The sequence below is a fragment of the Henckelia pumila genome, chromosome 3, assembly GCF_033568475.1.
Source record: "Henckelia pumila isolate YLH828 chromosome 3, ASM3356847v2, whole genome shotgun sequence".
Classification (NCBI taxonomy): Eukaryota; Viridiplantae; Streptophyta; class Magnoliopsida; order Lamiales; family Gesneriaceae; genus Henckelia; species Henckelia pumila.
This window is the reverse complement of record NC_133122.1, coordinates 192,825,872-192,845,444: the sequence shown is the minus strand read 5'-3', so window position 1 is coordinate 192,845,444 and position 19,573 is coordinate 192,825,872. Positions and strand designations below refer to the sequence as shown.

General features: G+C 33.1%; 2 protein-coding genes across 2 annotated transcripts; both read left to right on the top strand.

Moving 5' to 3' along the window:
- The first annotated feature begins 9,872 nt into the window (after positions 1-9,872).
- Positions 9,873-11,814, top strand: LOC140891817 (indole-3-acetic acid-amido synthetase GH3.6-like). Its single transcript, XM_073300469.1, has 3 exons — positions 9,873-10,136; positions 10,209-11,152; positions 11,243-11,814. Exons 1-3 carry the CDS (start codon positions 9,883-9,885, stop codon positions 11,812-11,814), a joined length of 1,770 nt encoding a protein of 589 aa, XP_073156570.1. The 5' UTR covers positions 9,873-9,882.
- Positions 11,815-14,530: 2,716 nt separating this feature from the next.
- LOC140892300 (indole-3-acetic acid-amido synthetase GH3.6-like) lies at positions 14,531-16,479 on the top strand. Its single transcript, XM_073301146.1, has 3 exons — positions 14,531-14,784; positions 14,913-15,793; positions 15,887-16,479. The coding sequence occupies exons 1-3, from the start codon at positions 14,531-14,533 to the stop codon at positions 16,465-16,467; spliced, it is 1,716 nt and encodes a 571-aa protein (XP_073157247.1). The 3' UTR covers positions 16,468-16,479.
- Positions 16,480-19,573: the final 3,094 nt, after the last annotated feature.

Sequence of the window (19,573 nt, the reverse complement as noted above, 5' to 3'; positions counted from 1 at the left end):
TGCATCATATAAAATGATTACTTACTTTTGTATTGGTGATTGCACTCACTTCTACAACTTTATATTTTTTTGGACATCCAATTCTACGGAACATATCTTAATCTGAACGAACTTGGTGGAAGCTAGTTTTGAGCCAATAGGGCCAATGGTTGCAAGAATTGGTATCAGGTTCTACTTTTTTATTCTTGTATTGCAGTTGATAGTTTATTTTCAAATTATTTGCATAAAATTATGATCTCATGATAAATATAAGAATCAAGGAAGAATATTTTATTCAACCTTTTAACTTCTTTAGCAACTCAAGTGTGTTGCCTCCCAAGGTATTCACGCTCTCTCCTCTTTCTTTTTGATATTGATTTTTGACGTATTATTGTGATGGCCAATATCTACATCAACTGTTCTTTTATATAAAGAACTCATAGAGAGATTATGCGTGGGATCCTTAGGGAATTTGAATTTCAAATTTGGATATTAATATGTCAATATCCGTGATTACCATAATCACTTTTCTAATTCCATATTTAAATACCCATTAGATCGCAATTATATCCATCAACATAATGCATATTTAATTTGAAATTCAAAACAAATAATAATTAATTCCCTTTCCATACAAAGTTGCAATCTCATCCTTCCAAGAATACTATATTCTATATTGGTTAATTGTCAAAATAATTAACCATCGATAATCATGATTTCCATATCTCAATTGGACTCCAAAATTTGAAATATTAATTTACATACATTTTTATATACAAAATAATATAAAATAGTACCGGCCGGTTTTCTTTTGAGTCCAATCTTAATGGAAATTTAAATTGAATATGCTTTCTCTTTAATTGAGAATCTTGGATTCCTTGTTGAGCATTTATATAATTTAATTTTTCATGTGCACGACCCAATAAATCTGTATGTAGCTTTTATTCAGCATCAACAATTGATATATTAAAAATCGTGCATATTCAAATTAAAATATACATAAATCTCTCAGGTCTAAGGATAAAAAAGAATTTGTGAAAGAATATATTTTGACAATAACGTTTATATATATTCTTAAATTGATCCCGTTCAGTGCATGTACTACTTACAATACACCTACTTGTTTGCTTAAGGTCACTACCTCAATGATGGAGTAAATCATTCTATCTTATAGCAGCACAACAAGTATAGGTTATTTTGTAACCTAGAACGACTTGGATGATTATAATTAAATTATTACTCCCCACTGATGATTCTTTAATCATAAGAATAATTTAATAAAATACATGTCCAAGTAAAATATCCAATTGGTGTAACTACCAATTATAAAAATATATACCCAATAAGTTTCAATATGCATATAAAATATTAAATCAATTGTTTTGAGGGCATATAGATTCAACAATCTCCCACTTGCACTCAAAACCAATCATACATGTATTTCACCCCCATAGAATCAATGTGTTTCTCAAACACCTTTTGAGAAAGTGATTTGGTGAATGGATCTGCAACATTATCAGCGGAAGCAATTTTTGCTATTGCAATGTCTCCTCTATGTATGATGTCACGTATTAAGTGAAATCTACGCTCGATGTGTTTGGATCTTTGATGAGCTCTTGGCTCTTTTGCTTGTGCAATTGCACCATTGTTGTCACAATAAACAGTGATAGGTGACTCAATGGAGGGAACAACGCCAAGTTCTTGAATAAACTTGCGAATCCAAACGGCTTCTTTTGCAGCTTCACTTGCAGCTACATATTCAGCCTCAGTTGTGGAGTCAGCTGTAGTATCCTGCTTGCGACTTCTCCAACTTACGGCTCCCTTTCCAAGATTGAATACAAACCCAGATGTTGATTTTCTATCATCAATATCAGATTGAAAATCTGAGTCTGTATAACCATGGATTGTCAAGTCCTCTCCTCCAAACACTAAACAATAGTGTTTTGTCCTATTCAAATATTTGAGGATGTGCTTCACTGCAGTCCAATGTTCTGGACCTGGATTAGATTGGTATCTACTCGCAATACTAACTGCATGACTAATGTCTGGTCTAGTACAAAGCATTGCATACATGAGACTTCCTACAGCCGAAGCATAAGGACATGTTCTCATTTTCTCTCTTTCATCTTGTGTTTTTGGACACATTTGTTTAGAGAGTTTAATTCCATGTCTAAAAGGCACGAAACCTTTCTTGGAATTCTGCATGCAAAATCTAGCCAATACCTTGTCAATGTAATTAGCTTGGGAAAGACCGAGCAATCTTTTCTTTCTTTCTCTGAACAATTTGATTCCAAGAATATAGGATGCCTCACCGAGGTCCTTCATCGAGAAGTGATTAGATAACCACAACTTGACAGATGACATTGCACCTACATCATTCCCAATGAGTAGGATATCATCAACATAAAGGACCAAAAATATAACAGAGCTCCCACTAACCTTCTTGTAAACACAGGGTTCATCCATGTTTTGTGAGAAATCAAACTCTTTGATTGCTTCATCAAAACGAATGTTCCAACTTCGTGATGCTTGTTTAAGACCATAAATTGATTTTAGCAATTTGCACACTTTTGTTTCATTTCCATGAGATATGTAACCTTCTGGCTGGTCCATATAAATTTCCTCTTGAATATAACCATTCAAGAAGGCTGTTTTGACATCCATTTGCCATATCTCGTAATCATAGTGTGCTGCAATTGCTAAAAGAATTCTGATTGATTTCAGCATAGCAACTGGCGAAAAAGTTTCTTCATAATCAATTCCAGCCTTTTGATTATAACCTTTTGCCACGAGTCTAGCTTTGTAGGTCTCTACATTTCCATTAGGTCCTAACTTTCTTTTGTAGATCCATTTACAACCTATAGGTTTAAAACCTTCAGGTTGATCTACTAAACACCAGACCTCATTGGAAAACATTGAATCCATTTCTGATTGCATGGCCGTTTTCCAATATTCAGCATCTTTATCTTTCATGGCCTCCTCATAAGTTTTAGGATCTTCGTCAGATTCCACTGATTCCATTTGATAAATCTCATTTAGCAATGTGAATCTAGTTGGTGGTTTTATTATCCTTTTAACTCGACGAGACTCTTGTGTTTCAACAGGTTTTTGAGACAAAGTATTTTGTTCCTTATTTGCCTCTGTCATTGGTTGATCATTGTGTTCTTCAAACTCAACATTGGTTCTATTTTCATTCAAACTATAATCTTCTTCAAGAAAAATAGCATTCCTACTGACAAACACCTTTTGTTCAGTAGGATTATAAAAATAGAATCCAGTTGTCATTTTGGGATATCCTACAAATAAACACCTATTTGTTCTTGATTCCAATTTCTCCAAGTTAGACTTTCTAACATGAGCAGGACAACCCCATATCTTCAAATGGTTTAAACTTGGTTTCTTACCAGTCCATAATTCATAAGGGGTATTTGGAACCGATTTTGTAGGAACTCTATTTAATAAATAGACTGCTGTGTCCACAGCATGACCCCAAAAGGAGATTGGTAACTCTGACATACTCATCATAGAACGAACCATATCTAATATAGTTCTATTCTTTCTTTCAGCCACTCCATTGTGCTGAGGTGTGGCCGGTGGAGTTAATTGAGAAATGATTCCATTTTCCTTTAGGTGGTTCTTAAAATCATCTAAAATGTATTCACCGCCCCTATCAGATCTAAGGACCTTAATACATTTTCCAAGTTGTTTCTCTACTTCACATCGGAATTCTTTGAACTTTTCAAAAGTTTCCGATTTATGTTTCATTAGGTATAAATAACAATACCTAGAAAAGTCATCAATAAAGGTGACAAAGTATGAGAAACCACCTCTTGCAGCATGATTAAACGGACCACATACATCTGAATGTATTAGTTCTAATGTGCATGTGGCTCTAACTCCTTTTCCCATAAAGGAAGCCTTGGTCATTTTCCCTTGTAAGCAAGGCTCACAAGTTGGGTATGGCTCAACCTTTAACAGATTTAAAGGTCCATTTTGTACCAACCTATTGATACGATCAATGTTAATATGACCAAGCCTTAGATGCCACAAATATGTTGGATTAACATCCCTTTTCCTTTTCAAAGATTGCACATTAGATGAATCATTATTCTCAATATTATTAATGGAACGATCTATGAGTTTCAAAAAATAAAGGCCATCATTCAAGTAACCAGAAATAAAAAATTTATTATTAAACTTGATAACAAGTTTTGAACTGAAATGAAAAACATAACCGGAAACAACAAGTTTGGAAACTGAAACCAAATTCCTACGAACTAGAGGAACATAAAGACAGTTTTCCAAAATTAAAACTTTATTTGATGAAAATTCTAAATAGAAAGTTCCAATGGCGACCGCTGCAACTGTTGCATTTGTCCCCATCTTCAAGCTTAACTCCCCATCATTTAGTTTTCTGGTCTCCTTGAACCCCTGCAACGTGTTGCAAATATGTGAGGTTGCGCCAGAATCAACACACCAAGTATCAAATGGACCATCCATTAAATTTGTTTCTAGGATAAGTAATTTATACATACCTTCAGAAGGTTTGTCATTTTTCAGAGAAGCCAAATAGAGACGACAATTTCTCTTCCAATGATTCGGCTTACCGCAATGGAAACAATTTCCTTTGCTTGTTTTCTTTTCATCGTTCTTAGTCATCTTTCCACCACGAACTCCTTTGGTGAACTTGTAATTTTTCTTCTTGAAGTTCTTGCCGTTGGGCTTGAACTTAGAAGACTCCCCTTTTTCAGTGAGCATAACAGAAGGCTTTTCTTTCTTAATGAGGTCCTCAGCTGCTTGCAACATATTGAGCAACTCTGACAGACTCACATCCATCTTGTTCATGTTGAAATTCAACACAAACTGATTAAAAGAATCAGGCAAGGATGCTAAGACCGCATCGATCTTAGTCGTACCGTCAATCTCGGCACCGAGCATGTCTAGTTCATCTATATAGGACATCATTTTCAGCATATGCTCTCTTACAAGGGTTCCCTCCACCATTTTGGTGGACATCAAGTTCTTCATAGCAACTTGACGAGCATTTCTGCTTTGTTCACCAAACATTTCTTTCAGATTCAGCATAATGCTAGCTGCAGAGGTTATACCTTCATTTTGTTTCTGCAGCACATTAGACATTGATGCTAATATATAACATCTCGCCATCTGATCAGATTCGTGCCATTTCTCAAATGCACTGATTTGATCCTGAGTTGCCTCATTCCGATTGGCAGGCAATTTGGGTGGATCATTTTTGAGGACATGAACAACCTTTTCAGCAGTGAGAACAATGGTGAGATTTCTTTTCCAATCCACATAGTTTGGACCCGTCAAACGGTTATCGTCCAAGATTTTTGACAAAGGGTTAATCATTCTGAGTCTGCAAATTAGTGACAAATGAGCGTTTTTTCATATGCATATTTCCATTAGATTCAGGTTTTGTAATCATAATGGTGCCACCCACATAAAATAAACAAATATACACTTCACAGTAATATAACAATTATATTAACTTTTACGTGGGTATCAAGAACTTATATTTTCATGCATCAAATATTTCTTTTGAAATTGATTTGAATACATAAAATAAAAGCAAGTAGTTCCTACTCATCATAATGACCGTATTATGATTCTCGATTTTCTTTTGGTCTCCAAAATAAACATGCCTCAGACTGTTTTAGTCGGTTATGTAAAATTTTGGTTGAGTGCTCACCATCACATAGCAAATACACGTTCTTGTAAGAAAATATTACTATTTTAGTTAATACTCCCACTAGTTATGTACATGCATATCTTCTCAAGAAATAAATATAAATAATATTAAATCAAAGTTCAATGTATCCTTTTTGGCTTCAATCGAACTTTTAATCTAATAAAATTTATGTTTATCAGCAATGTATGACCATAGAAATTATTCATATAATTCTATTTTGCACTCAGTATTGAAAATTTAGTGATTCTCCAATAATTATAATCAACCTTTGATTTTACTAAACATCGCATGTTCAAAATTGTTTTCAAGTGGAGTAGATTTTTGAATAACCAAGATCTGACTTGTTCCACATATTATAAGTATACAATAGAATCAATTAAACATTTAAATGTCTATTTTAAGAAATGTCAGAAAACATCATAATGTCCTTCTCATTTTCATGATTCATATAACAAACAAGTTATTAATATAAGCTCTCGGATAAATACATACCGATTTGCATGTTCGTCAGTTTCCATCAAGACCACACGTGTCCAAATGTTCAATGTATTTGACGTCGAACAGATCGAATAAAGAAATATACGGCAGTACCGGAAAAACAAACAAACAGAATGTCAGAACATATACGAAATCGAATACTCATAATTATAATACAACCATGGCTCTGATACCACTGATAGTTTATTTTCAAATTATTTGCATAAAATTATGATCTCATGATAAATATAAGAATCAAGGAAGAATATTTTATTCAACCTTTTAACTTCTTTAGCAACTCAAGTGTGTTGCCTCCCAAGGTATTCACGCTCTCTCCTCTTTCTTTTTGATATTGATTTTTGACGTATTATTGTGATGGCCAATATCTACATCAACTGTTCTTTTATATAAAGAACTCATAGAGAGATTATGCGTGGGATCCTTAGGGAATTTGAATTTCAAATTTGGATATTAATATGTCAATATCCGTGATTACCATAATCACTTTTCTAATTCCATATTTAAATACCCATTAGATCGCAATTATATCCATCAACATAATGCATATTTAATTTGAAATTCAAAACAAATAATAATTAATTCCCTTTCCATACAAAGTTGCAATCTCATCCTTCCAAGAATACTATATTCTATATTGGTTAATTGTCAAAATAATTAACCATCGATAATCATGATTTCCATATCTCAATTGGACTCCAAAATTTGAAATATTAATTTACATACATTTTTATATACAAAATAATATAAAATAGTACCGGCCGGTTTTCTTTTGAGTCCAATCTTAATGGAAATTTAAATTGAATATGCTTTCTCTTTAATTGAGAATCTTGGATTCCTTGTTGAGCATTTATATAATTTAATTTTTCATGTGCACGACCCAATAAATCTGTATGTAGCTTTTATTCAGCATCAACAATTGATATATTAAAAATCGTGCATATTCAAATTAAAATATACATAAATCTCTCAGGTCTAAGGATAAAAAAGAATTTGTGAAAGAATATATTTTGACAATAACGTTTATATATATTCTTAAATTGATCCCGTTCAGTGCATGTACTACTTACAATACACCTACTTGTTTGCTTAAGGTCACTACCTCAATGATGGAGTAAATCATTCTATCTTATAGCAGCACAACAAGTATAGGTTATTTTGTAACCTAGAACGACTTGGATGATTATAATTAAATTATTACTCCCCACTGATGATTCTTTAATCATAAGAATAATTTAATAAAATACATGTCCAAGTAAAATATCCAATTGGTGTAACTACCAATTATAAAAATATATACCCAATAAGTTTCAATATGCATATAAAATATTAAATCAATTGTTTTGAGGGCATATAGATTCAACAGCAGTGACCCTGCATTGAATCACCTACTAACTGACAACTATGACATGCATTAAGCTTAATTAAAGCATAAATACTTAACAGAGTAAAATGTGCGGAAACATAACCCATAATTTACATATCAGCTTAGTAAAACATATTCAGGCTTATTATAATAGTGATACAACCATATCGAAAAGCTTAAAATACAACTGACTAAAACATTATACAGCTAAAAAAATCCTGCTGTATAAAATCTCTTGGAAAGCTCCGGCTCCCTAGTCCTGCCTCGAACTACCGGCTCCGTCCATCCTGCCCTGTGGAATGGGGTGTCCAAGATAACAACTAGGACGTGAGCGCTAACGCCCAGTACATAAACATGAGTGAACATATGTATATGATGCATGCAACCGTAATGACTCGTAAAGGGTCGTCTGATAAGTCATGCTCAGTACAGGCGCCACATAAGTGGTGTAACCTCGCGAATCAACCTTTGGGTACAACCATACTCGTCTAGTACACTAGAGTAGTCAGACATACATGTCCCCGCCGTCGCGGTACCCTCAGTGACAGACTAACAAGTATAGAGCTGAGCGGCTTTATGAATAGGTATAACAAGATATAGGCTCAACATGTATATGCACATGACATATGAATATGGAAAGCGGTAAATCATATATCATGTCATATAATAATGTCAAATAAATGCAACACATAAACATGTATACTCGCTGGCAATCTCAGTCAATGTGTACGTACCTCTAGGCTAGTTCAAGTCTAGTAGGATCCTAGGTTTCAAGCCTATATTCAAAAGTTCACTGTATCACTACACAAATTCTATAAGTCTTAACTAAGCTAATAAGTACTCACAAAACTTAAATAGATTCTCGGACCATACCTTCGTCCGTAGTAAGCCCTTTGGAGTCGCTAGTCCCGGATGACTATAACCACGCCTTGGTTATTCCAGAACTTTTATAATAACCGATAGGATCCTCAAGTGTATATCTCACACTATACAACTGAAGAAGGAAACTCGGAATTCGTATTTCAAAATGAATTCGAGCCCTATTTATAGACCCCAAAATCGGTCAAGTTCGGATCCTCCGAACTTAGGTTCGGATCGTCCGATCCATCTCAATGCTTGCATGCATAACATGTCGATTTCGTATCGTCCGATCGCCACTTCGGATTGTCCAAAGTGTTCAACGTCCAACACTTGTCAAAATCCATGGCTGAGTAATCCTGCCTGCTTGGCATAAGGAAGTTCGGACCGTACGATCATGGGTTTGGATCGTCTGAACGGGCCTTAACTCCGAAGTCAACAAGCCCTCTTTGGAGCCCCCGGACTGTTGAGTTCGGATCGTCCGAAGTCCTCTTCGGACCATCCGAACTGGCCCAAACAATGGAAGCTCAATTCTTAGTTTTGAAGTCCGATTAAGCTTTGGAATTGGTTAATTACTAACCCTTAGTCATGTTTAACATATTATTATCTTAAAATGAAATCTGGGTTACTACATGTATATTGTTTAAAGACTTTATTTCGATTTGGTTATATAAAGATATTATTAATTTACTATACTTTCTTTCACCAGTTGAGTTGTATAACGGTATGCTTTAAGTTTTGGTTGTTTTATTCTAATCTTTCATTTATTTAAATTAATTATATGCTTAAGTTCTGATTAGTAAGTAACTTGAGACGGGTCGCTAAAATGACCATGAATCGCGAGTCTATAGGGAAAAGAAGATTCAATAAATTTGGGAGAAATAAGTACCAACAGACCCAATATTTTTGTGCCCAAACATCTCAAACACAAATAAAAACCAAAAATGTTACTTTTGATGTTAGCACAGACTCACTCGTACTTAAACGTTACGAACTTGATCACTTCAATCAAATTGCTTCAAGCTCATTGAGACAAAAATGGACGCATAATGAAATTATTATTTGAATATCAAATTCTCTTTATTGGAAATATAAAATCTATATATATATATACACATTGATTTATACGTTGGATTGTACTGTTACATTGAAATTATAAAATTATCACATACTTTATTTGAAACAATCTTTAAAAAGCGCATTTAAGGATAGTTATAATATTTTAAATATAAAGTATAATCCAATATGTAATCTAATGTTCATTTAACGTCACCGGAGAGAACCATGGTATACCAAGCGGCCATTTGGCATAGAGGCATGCCAATTGCCAAAAGCAAAGCAGTGCTGAAATTTATTTATCTGCAGACAAAAACTAAGTTTAATAAACCAAATGCATTGTGCTGAGCCTGAATCCGTTGTTACTCAAAAAATACCAAGCGATCATCAGCCAGAAACACCAAAAATCAAATAGATGGAGTACATTGAGAACTTGACCAAAAATGCCGATGAGATTCAGACAAAAGTTCTTGCTGAAATCCTGTCAAGAAATGCCGACGTAGAGTACTTGAAGAGACACGGACTCAACCGCCATACGGACAGGGAGGCTTTCAAGAAATCTATCCCGGTTATCTCCTACGAGGACATTCAGCCGGACATCAAACGCATTGCCAATGGCGACAAGTCCCAAATCTTTTGCTTGGAGCCCGTGTCCGAGTTCTTGATAAGGTTCTCGCACATGTGGTTTTCTGGTTTTCTTTTGTTTGTTATTTCAAGATTGTGACCTTTATTTCTTGGCAGTTCTGGGACATCTGGTGGTGAGACCAAATTGATACCCTTCACTGACGAAGAGCTGAGGAGAAGGGCGATGTTTAACAGGCTTTTGATGCCTGTGATGAGTCATTTCGTGCCTGGCTTGGACAGAGGCAAAGGGATGCATTTCTTGTTTGTGAGATCCGATGGAAAGACCCCGAATGGGTTGCCAATTCGACCTGCTCTCACCAGTTATTACAAAAGCTCCCATTTTAAGAACAGACCCTTTAATCCCTACACAAACTACACCAGCCCGAATGAAACGATTCTCTGCCACGACCACTACCAGAGCATGTATTCTCAGATGCTTTGTGGTCTCTGTCAAAACAAACAAGTCCTACGGGTTGGGTCCCTTTTCGCCGCCAGCCTCATTCGGGCTATTCGGTTCTTGGAAGAACACTGGTCCCTTCTTTGCAATGATATCAGAACCGGAAGTGTTGATTCATTGATCACGGATCCGTTGGTGAGGGAGGCAGTGATGGGGATCCTCAGACAACCCGATCCCCAGCTCGCAGATTTCATCGAATCCGAGTGTAGGAAGGATTCTTGGCAGGGGATCATCCCTAGGCTGTGGCCAAATACCAAGCTTATAGATGTTATTGTTACCGGGACAATGTCGCAATACATACCTATGCTTGATTACTATAGCAATGAGCTGCCCATTGTCAGCCCTGCATATGCTTCTTCCGAGTGTTATTTTGGTGTCAACCTTGATCCTCTTTGCAAGCCTAGTGATGTATCCTACACCCTCATTCCAACCATGGCTTATTTTGAGTTCTTGCCTTTAAATAGAAGCATTGATGATGGCAATGTGGTCTCGGGATCCATCTCCGTGGGCGAATCTCTTAATGGAGAGAAACAACTAGAATTGGTTGATTTAGTAGATGTTAAGCTTGGAGAGGAATATGAGGTGGTTGTCACCACTTATGCTGGTAAACATTCCTCATATATCAAGTATATCAATTAATTGCTTCGATCAATGGGGTGGTGGGGACTAGTTTTTGATATTCGACAATGTGCAGGGCTTTACAGGTATCAAGTAGGAGATGTGCTTCGTGTGGCTGGATTCAAGAACAATGCCCCTCAATTTAACTTCGTGTGCCGGAAAAATGTCATCTTGAGCATAGATTCCGATAAGACCGATGAGACTGAGCTCCAAAATGCAGTGGAAAAAGCTGCAAGCCATCTGATCGCATTCGACGCGTGTGTTGCTGAATACACGAGCTATACTGACACCAGCAAAGTTCCAGGCCACTATGTGCTGTACTGGGAGCTCAGTCAAAGTGCATCGTCTAGACGAATACCTCCTACAGTTTTCGAAGACTGCTGCTTCACCATCGAAGAGTCGTTAGCCAGCACGTATCGCCATCACCGAGTTCACAAGACAATCAGCCCACTTGAGATCAGAATCGTGGAAACCGGAACCTTCGATAAGGTCATGGACTATGTGATTAGCCTAGGGGCCTCAATGGGTCAGTACAAAACACCTCGGTGCGTGAAATCTCCGCCTATTATTGAGCTGTTGAACTCGAGGATTTGGTCCAGCTATTTCAGTCCCAAGTGCCCGGAATGGAGCCGCCCTCGGTGGAACTAACCACAAGAACTGAGATTTTGGTGCTTAGCCGTATCATCTACTATGGATCCAGTAAATTGCATTTTAATCTTCTTGTCAAATCTTTAAAATAGCCATAAATTCTAGTGTGAAAAACAAATAGACTTTTGATATCATTTTTTTTTTTTAAAAAAAGGGAAATTTCGTTTTTAAGGCTCCGATAATGTGTAACTCACATTTTTTTTAACAATGTAACTCACATTTTATGTGTACATTGTACTTGAAATTGAACTTAAAATTACATAATTATCTTATAATCATTTTTTATATATATTTTTTCAAATAAAGTATAATGATAATTTTAAAATCTTAAAGCAAATATGTTATTCAATCTAAACTTTTATATATATTCCATAGGGTTTAATGTTATTCAAGATAAGCATTTTTAGATTTTAAAAACCATTTGTTTTCAAACTTGACTTTTAAAGACTTAATGTCAATGAAATTTTAAAAACTCCATGAAATTCTATTAATTACATAAATTAAAGTCTAATGTACAATAATAAAATGTCAATAATTTATTTGATTCAAATTAAAGATTTGAATGACATTTAATTGAAAAATGTCTCAAGCTCATACACAATTTTATTTCTATTAAAAATAGTGTATATAAAAACCATAGTCTCATTCATACTAGTTATATTAAAAATAATCTCTATACAAATATTTTTTTTCTACTACAAATTTAAAATAAAATAAAAATTATTAACATCATTATTTTATTTTTCGAATTCTAAACACAAAATTTATTATGATACATTACAAAAATTATATTATTTTATTGACCCATAAATTGTAATTTAATTCATTATTTATTTTTTTATGTTTTAGATGTTAAGTAATGTTTGTGATTGATATACATTGACTTGATATATTGATATATATCTTTTCCTATATATAAAGAATCTACTCTTTAGATATCATCTTTTTTTATACTCAAATTGTCCTTATGTGATATAAATATTATACTTTTGTTTTCTTTTGTTTTTTCAATTTTGATATTTCAAATTTAGTTTAATCTCTCGATATATAATTTTTACAACTATAATATTACTCTTATTTGAATATAAATTAAATTCATTAAAAAAATATTATACAAGCACACAACACGTGCATCAATACACTAATATTTTTAAAAAATTATAAAAAAAAAACACACACACACACAAATATATATATATATATATATATATATGGACAATTATATGAAATTAAATATATTAAAATTTTATAGAGATACATTAATTGCTTACTTCCAATAAATTTAGTATTATTTATCGATTTTTGTAAATCAAATATAAGTCAGTAAATTATTTATTTTGATAGATAAAATTTTTTAAAGAAATATAAATAGAATTAATTGACATTAACTAGTAATTCAAAGAAATAAATTTTAAAAATCACAATCATAAATTACAAAATCCTACAAATATCTATAAAAGTCATTCAAAATAAATATTTTGTGAAAATTTTTACAACTTTGTGAGATTCTAATTATATTTGTCGGTAAATATTAAGAAAAATGCTAGAAGTACAACAAATATCATGTACAACGATATTTACAATAATAATATCGTGAGATTTTGCTATTTTATCGCGAGATTTTTTGTTTCATGTATCGTAAGATTTTGATAAATTAAATTCTTGTATTGAATTTTTCGTGTCGTAAAATTTGATTTACAAATTTCGTTGTACCTATAGCAATACTCAAATATTAATTATCGTACTTGTAGGATATATTTTTTATATCATTAATATTTAAAATCAATTTATGTGAAACAGAGAATAGAAAGAATATGTGGTACAAACTAGGGATGCAATCGAGCCGAGCATATGTAACTACTCGAGCTCGAGCTCGAGCTCGAGCTCGATCGAGTAGTAAATTTTGTACTCGAGCTTGAGCTCGACTATAGTTCGAGTACTCGAGCTTAAAAATTATATATATATATATATAAATAAAAAATATATGAATAAATAAATAAATATAATATTATATATATATATATTTGAAGTAATAATATTATATTTATTAATAAACAAATAAATATATAAATATAATAAATAAATAAATATATAAATATTTTAAATAAATAAATATATAAATATATATATATATATATATTTATATTATATTTTTTTATACGTGTGTCTTATCGAGTAGCTCGCGAGCTACTCGAGCACATAGATTTAAACCTCGACTCGAGCTCGATTGTATGTTCGAGCTACTCGAGCTCGAGCTCGAGTCGAGCTTTGACCGAGCTGCTCACGAGTAGCCCGGCTCATTTGCACCCTTAGTACAAACACATAATTATTTTATCAGTTACTAAAACAGAATATTAAACATATTAATGCGAGAAATTAAAAAAAAAGTTGAGATAAGAAAAATAATCAATGACAAAGATTTAAAAAAATGAAAAGTCTCATGAATATATATTGTTTTAAAAAAATGATTTTGGAATAGTGTATTGATGATAGATATGATTAGCTATATTTGTCTTTACCATTATTTAAAATCAAAATCTTCCGTATAAAGTATAAACATCATAATGAATTCAATTGGATAATTAATACGAAAAATGAAAAACACTCTCACCGTCTCACGTACGTCCGAGTATTTTATAAAGTTGCAAAAACACTCTCACGTAAGAGAGAACGCACGACTCCTGTTCCTCTGTCACAGAAATCAACGAGAAAAAAGATGGAATTCATTGAGGAGCTGACCCAAAACGCTGCTGAGATTCAAACAAGAGTTCTTAGTGAAATCCTGTCGAGAAATTCCAACGTAGAGTACTTGAAGAGACACGGGCTCAACGGCCATACGGGTGCAGAGACTTTCAAGAAAATGGTACCCGTTGTCTCCTACGACGACATTGAGCCTGATATCAAACGTATCGCCAATGGCGACTCGTCTCCCATTCTTTGCTGCGAACCCATCTCTGAGTTCTTGACCAGGTTCGAGTTTTGTTTTGTTTTGTTTCTAAATGTTGGGAACAATGTGGCATTTCCTGCTCCATTTTTTAGTTGTGTACGTACTGTGTAAACTTGATCACGTCTTTCTCTTTTCTAAATTATATGTGCAGTTCCGGGACAGCAGGCGGGGAGAGAAAATTGGTGCCTATGACTGGGGAAGAGCTGCGGAGGAGGGCATCATTTAACAACCTTTCGAAGCCTGTGATGTTCCAATGCTTTCCCGGCTTAGACCGAGGCAAATTGATGTATTTCTTGTTTGTAAAACCGGAATCTAAGACCCCAAGTGGGCTGCCGGCTCGCGCAGCCTCGACCAGTTCATTACGAAACTCTGATTTAACTGCCGGACCGCACAATCCCTTTACCAGCCCAAGGGACACTCTTCTCTGCCAAGACTACTTCCAAAGCATGTATTCCCAAATGCTTTGTGGTCTTTGCCAAAACAAACTAGTCCTGCAGGCAGGGGCAATTTTTCCCACTAGCTTCATTCGGGCTATCCGGTTCTTGGAAGAACATTGGTCCCTTCTTTGCGATGATATCAGAACCGGAAGTGTTAATTCATTGATCACGGATCCGTTGGTGAGGGAGGCAGTGATGGGGATCCTCAGACCCGATCCTGAGCTGGCGGATTTCGTCGAATCCAAGTGCAGGAAGGATTCTTGGCAGGGGATCATTCCTAGGCTGTGGCCAAATATCAAGTTCATAAATGCTATCGTGACTGGCACCATGTCACAATACGTACCCATTCTTGACTACTATGGCAATGGCTTACCCATAGTCTCCAATATATATGGTTCTTCCGAATGTTTTTTTGGCATCAACCTTAACCCTCTTTGCAAGCCTAGTGATGTATCCTACACCTTCATCCCCACCATGGCCTATTTCGAGTTCTCTCCCGTGAATAAAAACGATGGAGAGGAACACGAAGAATTGGTTGATTTAGTTGATGTTAAACTTGGACAGGAGTATGAAGTGGTGGTTACCACTTATGCTGGTAAATTTGCTTCATCTATCTTTAGTTATGATCAGTGGGTTTTGACAATCTACGTGATATTATTCAACATTAATTATATATTTTGTGACGCAGGGCTTTACAGGTACCGGGTGGGGGATGTGCTTCGTGTGGCTGGATTCAAGAACAATGCCCCTCAATTTAACTTCGTGTGCCGAAAAAATGTTATCTTGAGCATTGATTCTGATAAGACCGATGAGACCGAAATCCAAAATGCAGTGGCAAAAGCAGCAAGCCATTTGATCCCATTCAACTTATCCGTCGCAGACTACACAAGCTATGCCGACACCACTCAAGTTCCAGGCCACTATGTGCTGTACTGGGAGCTCAGCCAAATAGGATCATCATCTAACTCTGTTCCTCCAATAGTTTTTCAAAACTGCTGCTTCACCATTGAAGAGTCCTTGGCCAGCACGTATCGCCAGCACCGTAATTCCAAGGTAATTAGCAATCTTGAGATCAGAATTGTGGAAGCTGGGACTTTCGACAAGCTCATGGACCATGCCATCAGCCTCGGGTCTTCCAACAATCAGTACAAAACACCTCGGTGTGTGAAATCCGAGCCCATTATCGAGCTGTTGAACTCCAGCGTTGAGTCCAGCTATTTCAGTCCAAAGTGCCCGCAATGGACCTCTCAATGGAACTACAAGAATTGACAACTTTTTTCAAAGGCAACCAAGAAGAGTACGAGTGTGTGTCGATCATTTGAGTGCTAAGCCAGAAACTGTTTCCCCTTGAGTTGCCAGCCCATGAAATGTGTAAACATTGTAAGATAGGTTGATATCTTATGGATAATTGCGTCTCAATTGTGTAATCCATTTTTTTTTTAGATTCTCAATTGTGTTATCTTATACACAAACACGGGAAAAATATGAGTTTCATGCAATAAACAAAGGCTGTGAATCTTTCAATAATTTATGGTTATATAATTTAATTAAATCAATCTGACACTAAGATCTCGTGTGTAGGACGAGGTCTTCGAAACCTAATTATAACAACCTTTCCCCAACTCAAAAATAAATATATATAAATATTTTTAAAACCTTAATTAAGTTTTAGTATCTATATATTAACTCCAATATGTTAAATAACTAATTTGATGATCAATTTTCATACCAAGATCAATGAATTAGAACAACGCAACAAAAATGATATAAAGTTATTGTCATGTCAATCAAATCAAGGCACATTATGGAACTTCAATTCAAATAAATTTGATATGAACGATGAACCCCTTTAATAGGATCAATGTTTTAATTTGTAGAACAATATATAATTTGATATGCACTAAATATAATTGACTCGTTACAAACCACTATATTTGTATGTCAGTGTACTTCATTTGATATTGTTATGTTATAACTATGCGATATTATATAATTTGATACTTAATTGCATGCTTGATCAATAATTTGATTCATGTGTCAAATAATGGACACAATTAAACCATAATCAAGCACTCTTAAAATGTAATTAAATATTATGTAACTGAAATTGGTTATTATACCCACATCTAATACTATTCTAATCTGATAATTGACTAATCCAAATTTGTACTATATGATACCGTTTGATATCATGGATGAGATGTACAATATGAATAAAAACATGATGAGATGTGGATAAACAAGTCATAGATATGAATAATATGTTGTTTTATATATTTTTTATTTTGTAGGATTATTTTGTTTATTCTCTTAATTATCATTGTAAATTTCACATAATTTCACTTATAAGACAGTCATCCTCCACTAATACCATGGGTTAAGAGGTATTTGTCATCAAACCTACATCTAATATTATATCGGGCCATGAGATATCATTGAGTTAACAAAAAAATGAAAAAAACATGAGATGAGTAAAAATTTGTGTCTCATCCCATTATCATTTCATGTACCAAATGATACCTATATGATTAAGTAAGTGCTTAATTTGATCATCTAAAAAAAAGGTGCTTAATTTGATAGGTTTTATACCTATGTTATCATGTTTGGTATTCATTATATTTCCTCGTGAAAGCTCGACAGGAGAATTGACATAGCTAATGACAAAAAATTTCTTGTTTAAATTTAGTACTAAATATTGCAAATTAAGTGTAATATATTTCATAGACTTTACACTTACTCGATATGTGATTTTTGATACTCAATTCTTGGTGAAAATCTGACATAAAATTGTGTTCTGCTAAACTACCAAACAATTATATTATGCAAATGATAAAACACCGACAAATAATCAAAATAAAATATCAACCAATATCAAAAATACATTACGTAAAAAAAATCAAACATTATATTTCACGATAATATTAATATAAAAATTGTCTCACACCAATAACCGAATACGTTGGGAGTAGGGATGTCATTGTTGAAAAAACTTCGAGCTTCACACCTATATATATTAGTAAACAATTACAATGCACGTAGTGATATTTTATTTATATAATATATTTATTAATTATTTTTTATAATTTTATTTAGTGGGATTTTCACGTTTTCATAATTAAATCATAAATTTGAATTATTAATTACTAAAATCAATTGAAATAATAAAATAATCATTAATAAATTTTCATAATTTACGTATCATGATTAATTTTGTTGTGATAAAAATAATAAAATATAACTTAAACAGAATTTCATAAATTTTTTTGATAATTTGATCAATAGGTCTCATAAATCATCATAATATATAAATGTTCGTACCGTGATTAATTTCATTTTTGTTGTATTGGAATCATGCATAATCTCAAATGAAAATATACCGACAATAACTCATCATTGAAAGGCATAAACCACATTTTTTTCTTTCTTTTATGCCCCAACGAATTTTTATTTTATTTTTTACATTTATATCCCAAAATAATTTCTATCCAGTAAAATATTATATAAAATAAAAACTGACAAAGTTTTTTTATTTCACAATTTAAAATTTTTTACCTTCCAATCACAATTCAAATAAAAATTGATGGTAAACAAAAATATAATCATGAAATTCAAATATTTTATATCTATAATTTTTTCTCGTGTTTTTCTTAGAATGACTTTAAAAATATGATGAAAATGAATTAAAATGCTGCAATATTTAATGAATCAAAATATAAATACACAAATTAAATGATTTATAAAAAAATAGATGGTGGAAATATATTATATATATAATTTTGTCTCATGTTTACTTTAGAATGACTTTAGGAGTATGATGAAAATCAATTAAAATACTGAAATATTTAATGAGTCAAAAAATAAATACACAACGTAAATTATTTATAAAAAAATAGATGGTAGAAATATTTTATATCTATAATTCTCTTCTCGTATTTTTTTAGAATAACTTTAGGAATACGATGAAAATCAATTAAAATGCTGAAATATTTAATGAGTCAAAAAATAAATACACAACTTAAATGGTTTATTAAAAACAATAGATGGTAGAAATGTTTTATATCTATAATTTTTTTCTTATATTTTATTTTGAATAACTTTAGGAATATGATTAAAATAAATTAAAATTTTGTATTCAATTAAATAATTTTCTTCTCATATTTTATGAGAATATGATAAAATTAATTAAAATATTGTATTGAAATAAATTAAAATGTTGTATTCAATTAAAATAATTTTCTTCCCATATTTTGTGAGAATATGATAAAAATCAATTAAAATGTTGTATTGAATGATTCAAAAAATAAATGCACTAATTTAATGAATAAGCAACACATTGATTATTATTCACAAATTAAATATCCCAAATTTGACCCTA

Bases quoted from the DNA above. Each gene is read 5' to 3' on its own strand.
- LOC140891817 (XM_073300469.1), top strand. From the start codon at position 9,883: ATGGAGTACATTGAGAACTTGACCAAAAATGCCGATGAGATTCAGACA. The intron at 10,137-10,208 runs GTTCTCGCACAT...ATTTCTTGGCAG, and splicing joins GTGTCCGAGTTCTTGATAAG to TTCTGGGACATCTGGTGGTG. The intron at 11,153-11,242 runs GTAAACATTCCT...GACAATGTGCAG, and splicing joins GGTTGTCACCACTTATGCTG to GGCTTTACAGGTATCAAGTA.
- LOC140892300 (XM_073301146.1), top strand. From the start codon at position 14,531: ATGGAATTCATTGAGGAGCTGACCCAAAACGCTGCTGAGATTCAAACA. The intron at 14,785-14,912 runs GTTCGAGTTTTG...TTATATGTGCAG, and splicing joins ATCTCTGAGTTCTTGACCAG to TTCCGGGACAGCAGGCGGGG. The intron at 15,794-15,886 runs GTAAATTTGCTT...TTTGTGACGCAG, and splicing joins GGTGGTTACCACTTATGCTG to GGCTTTACAGGTACCGGGTG.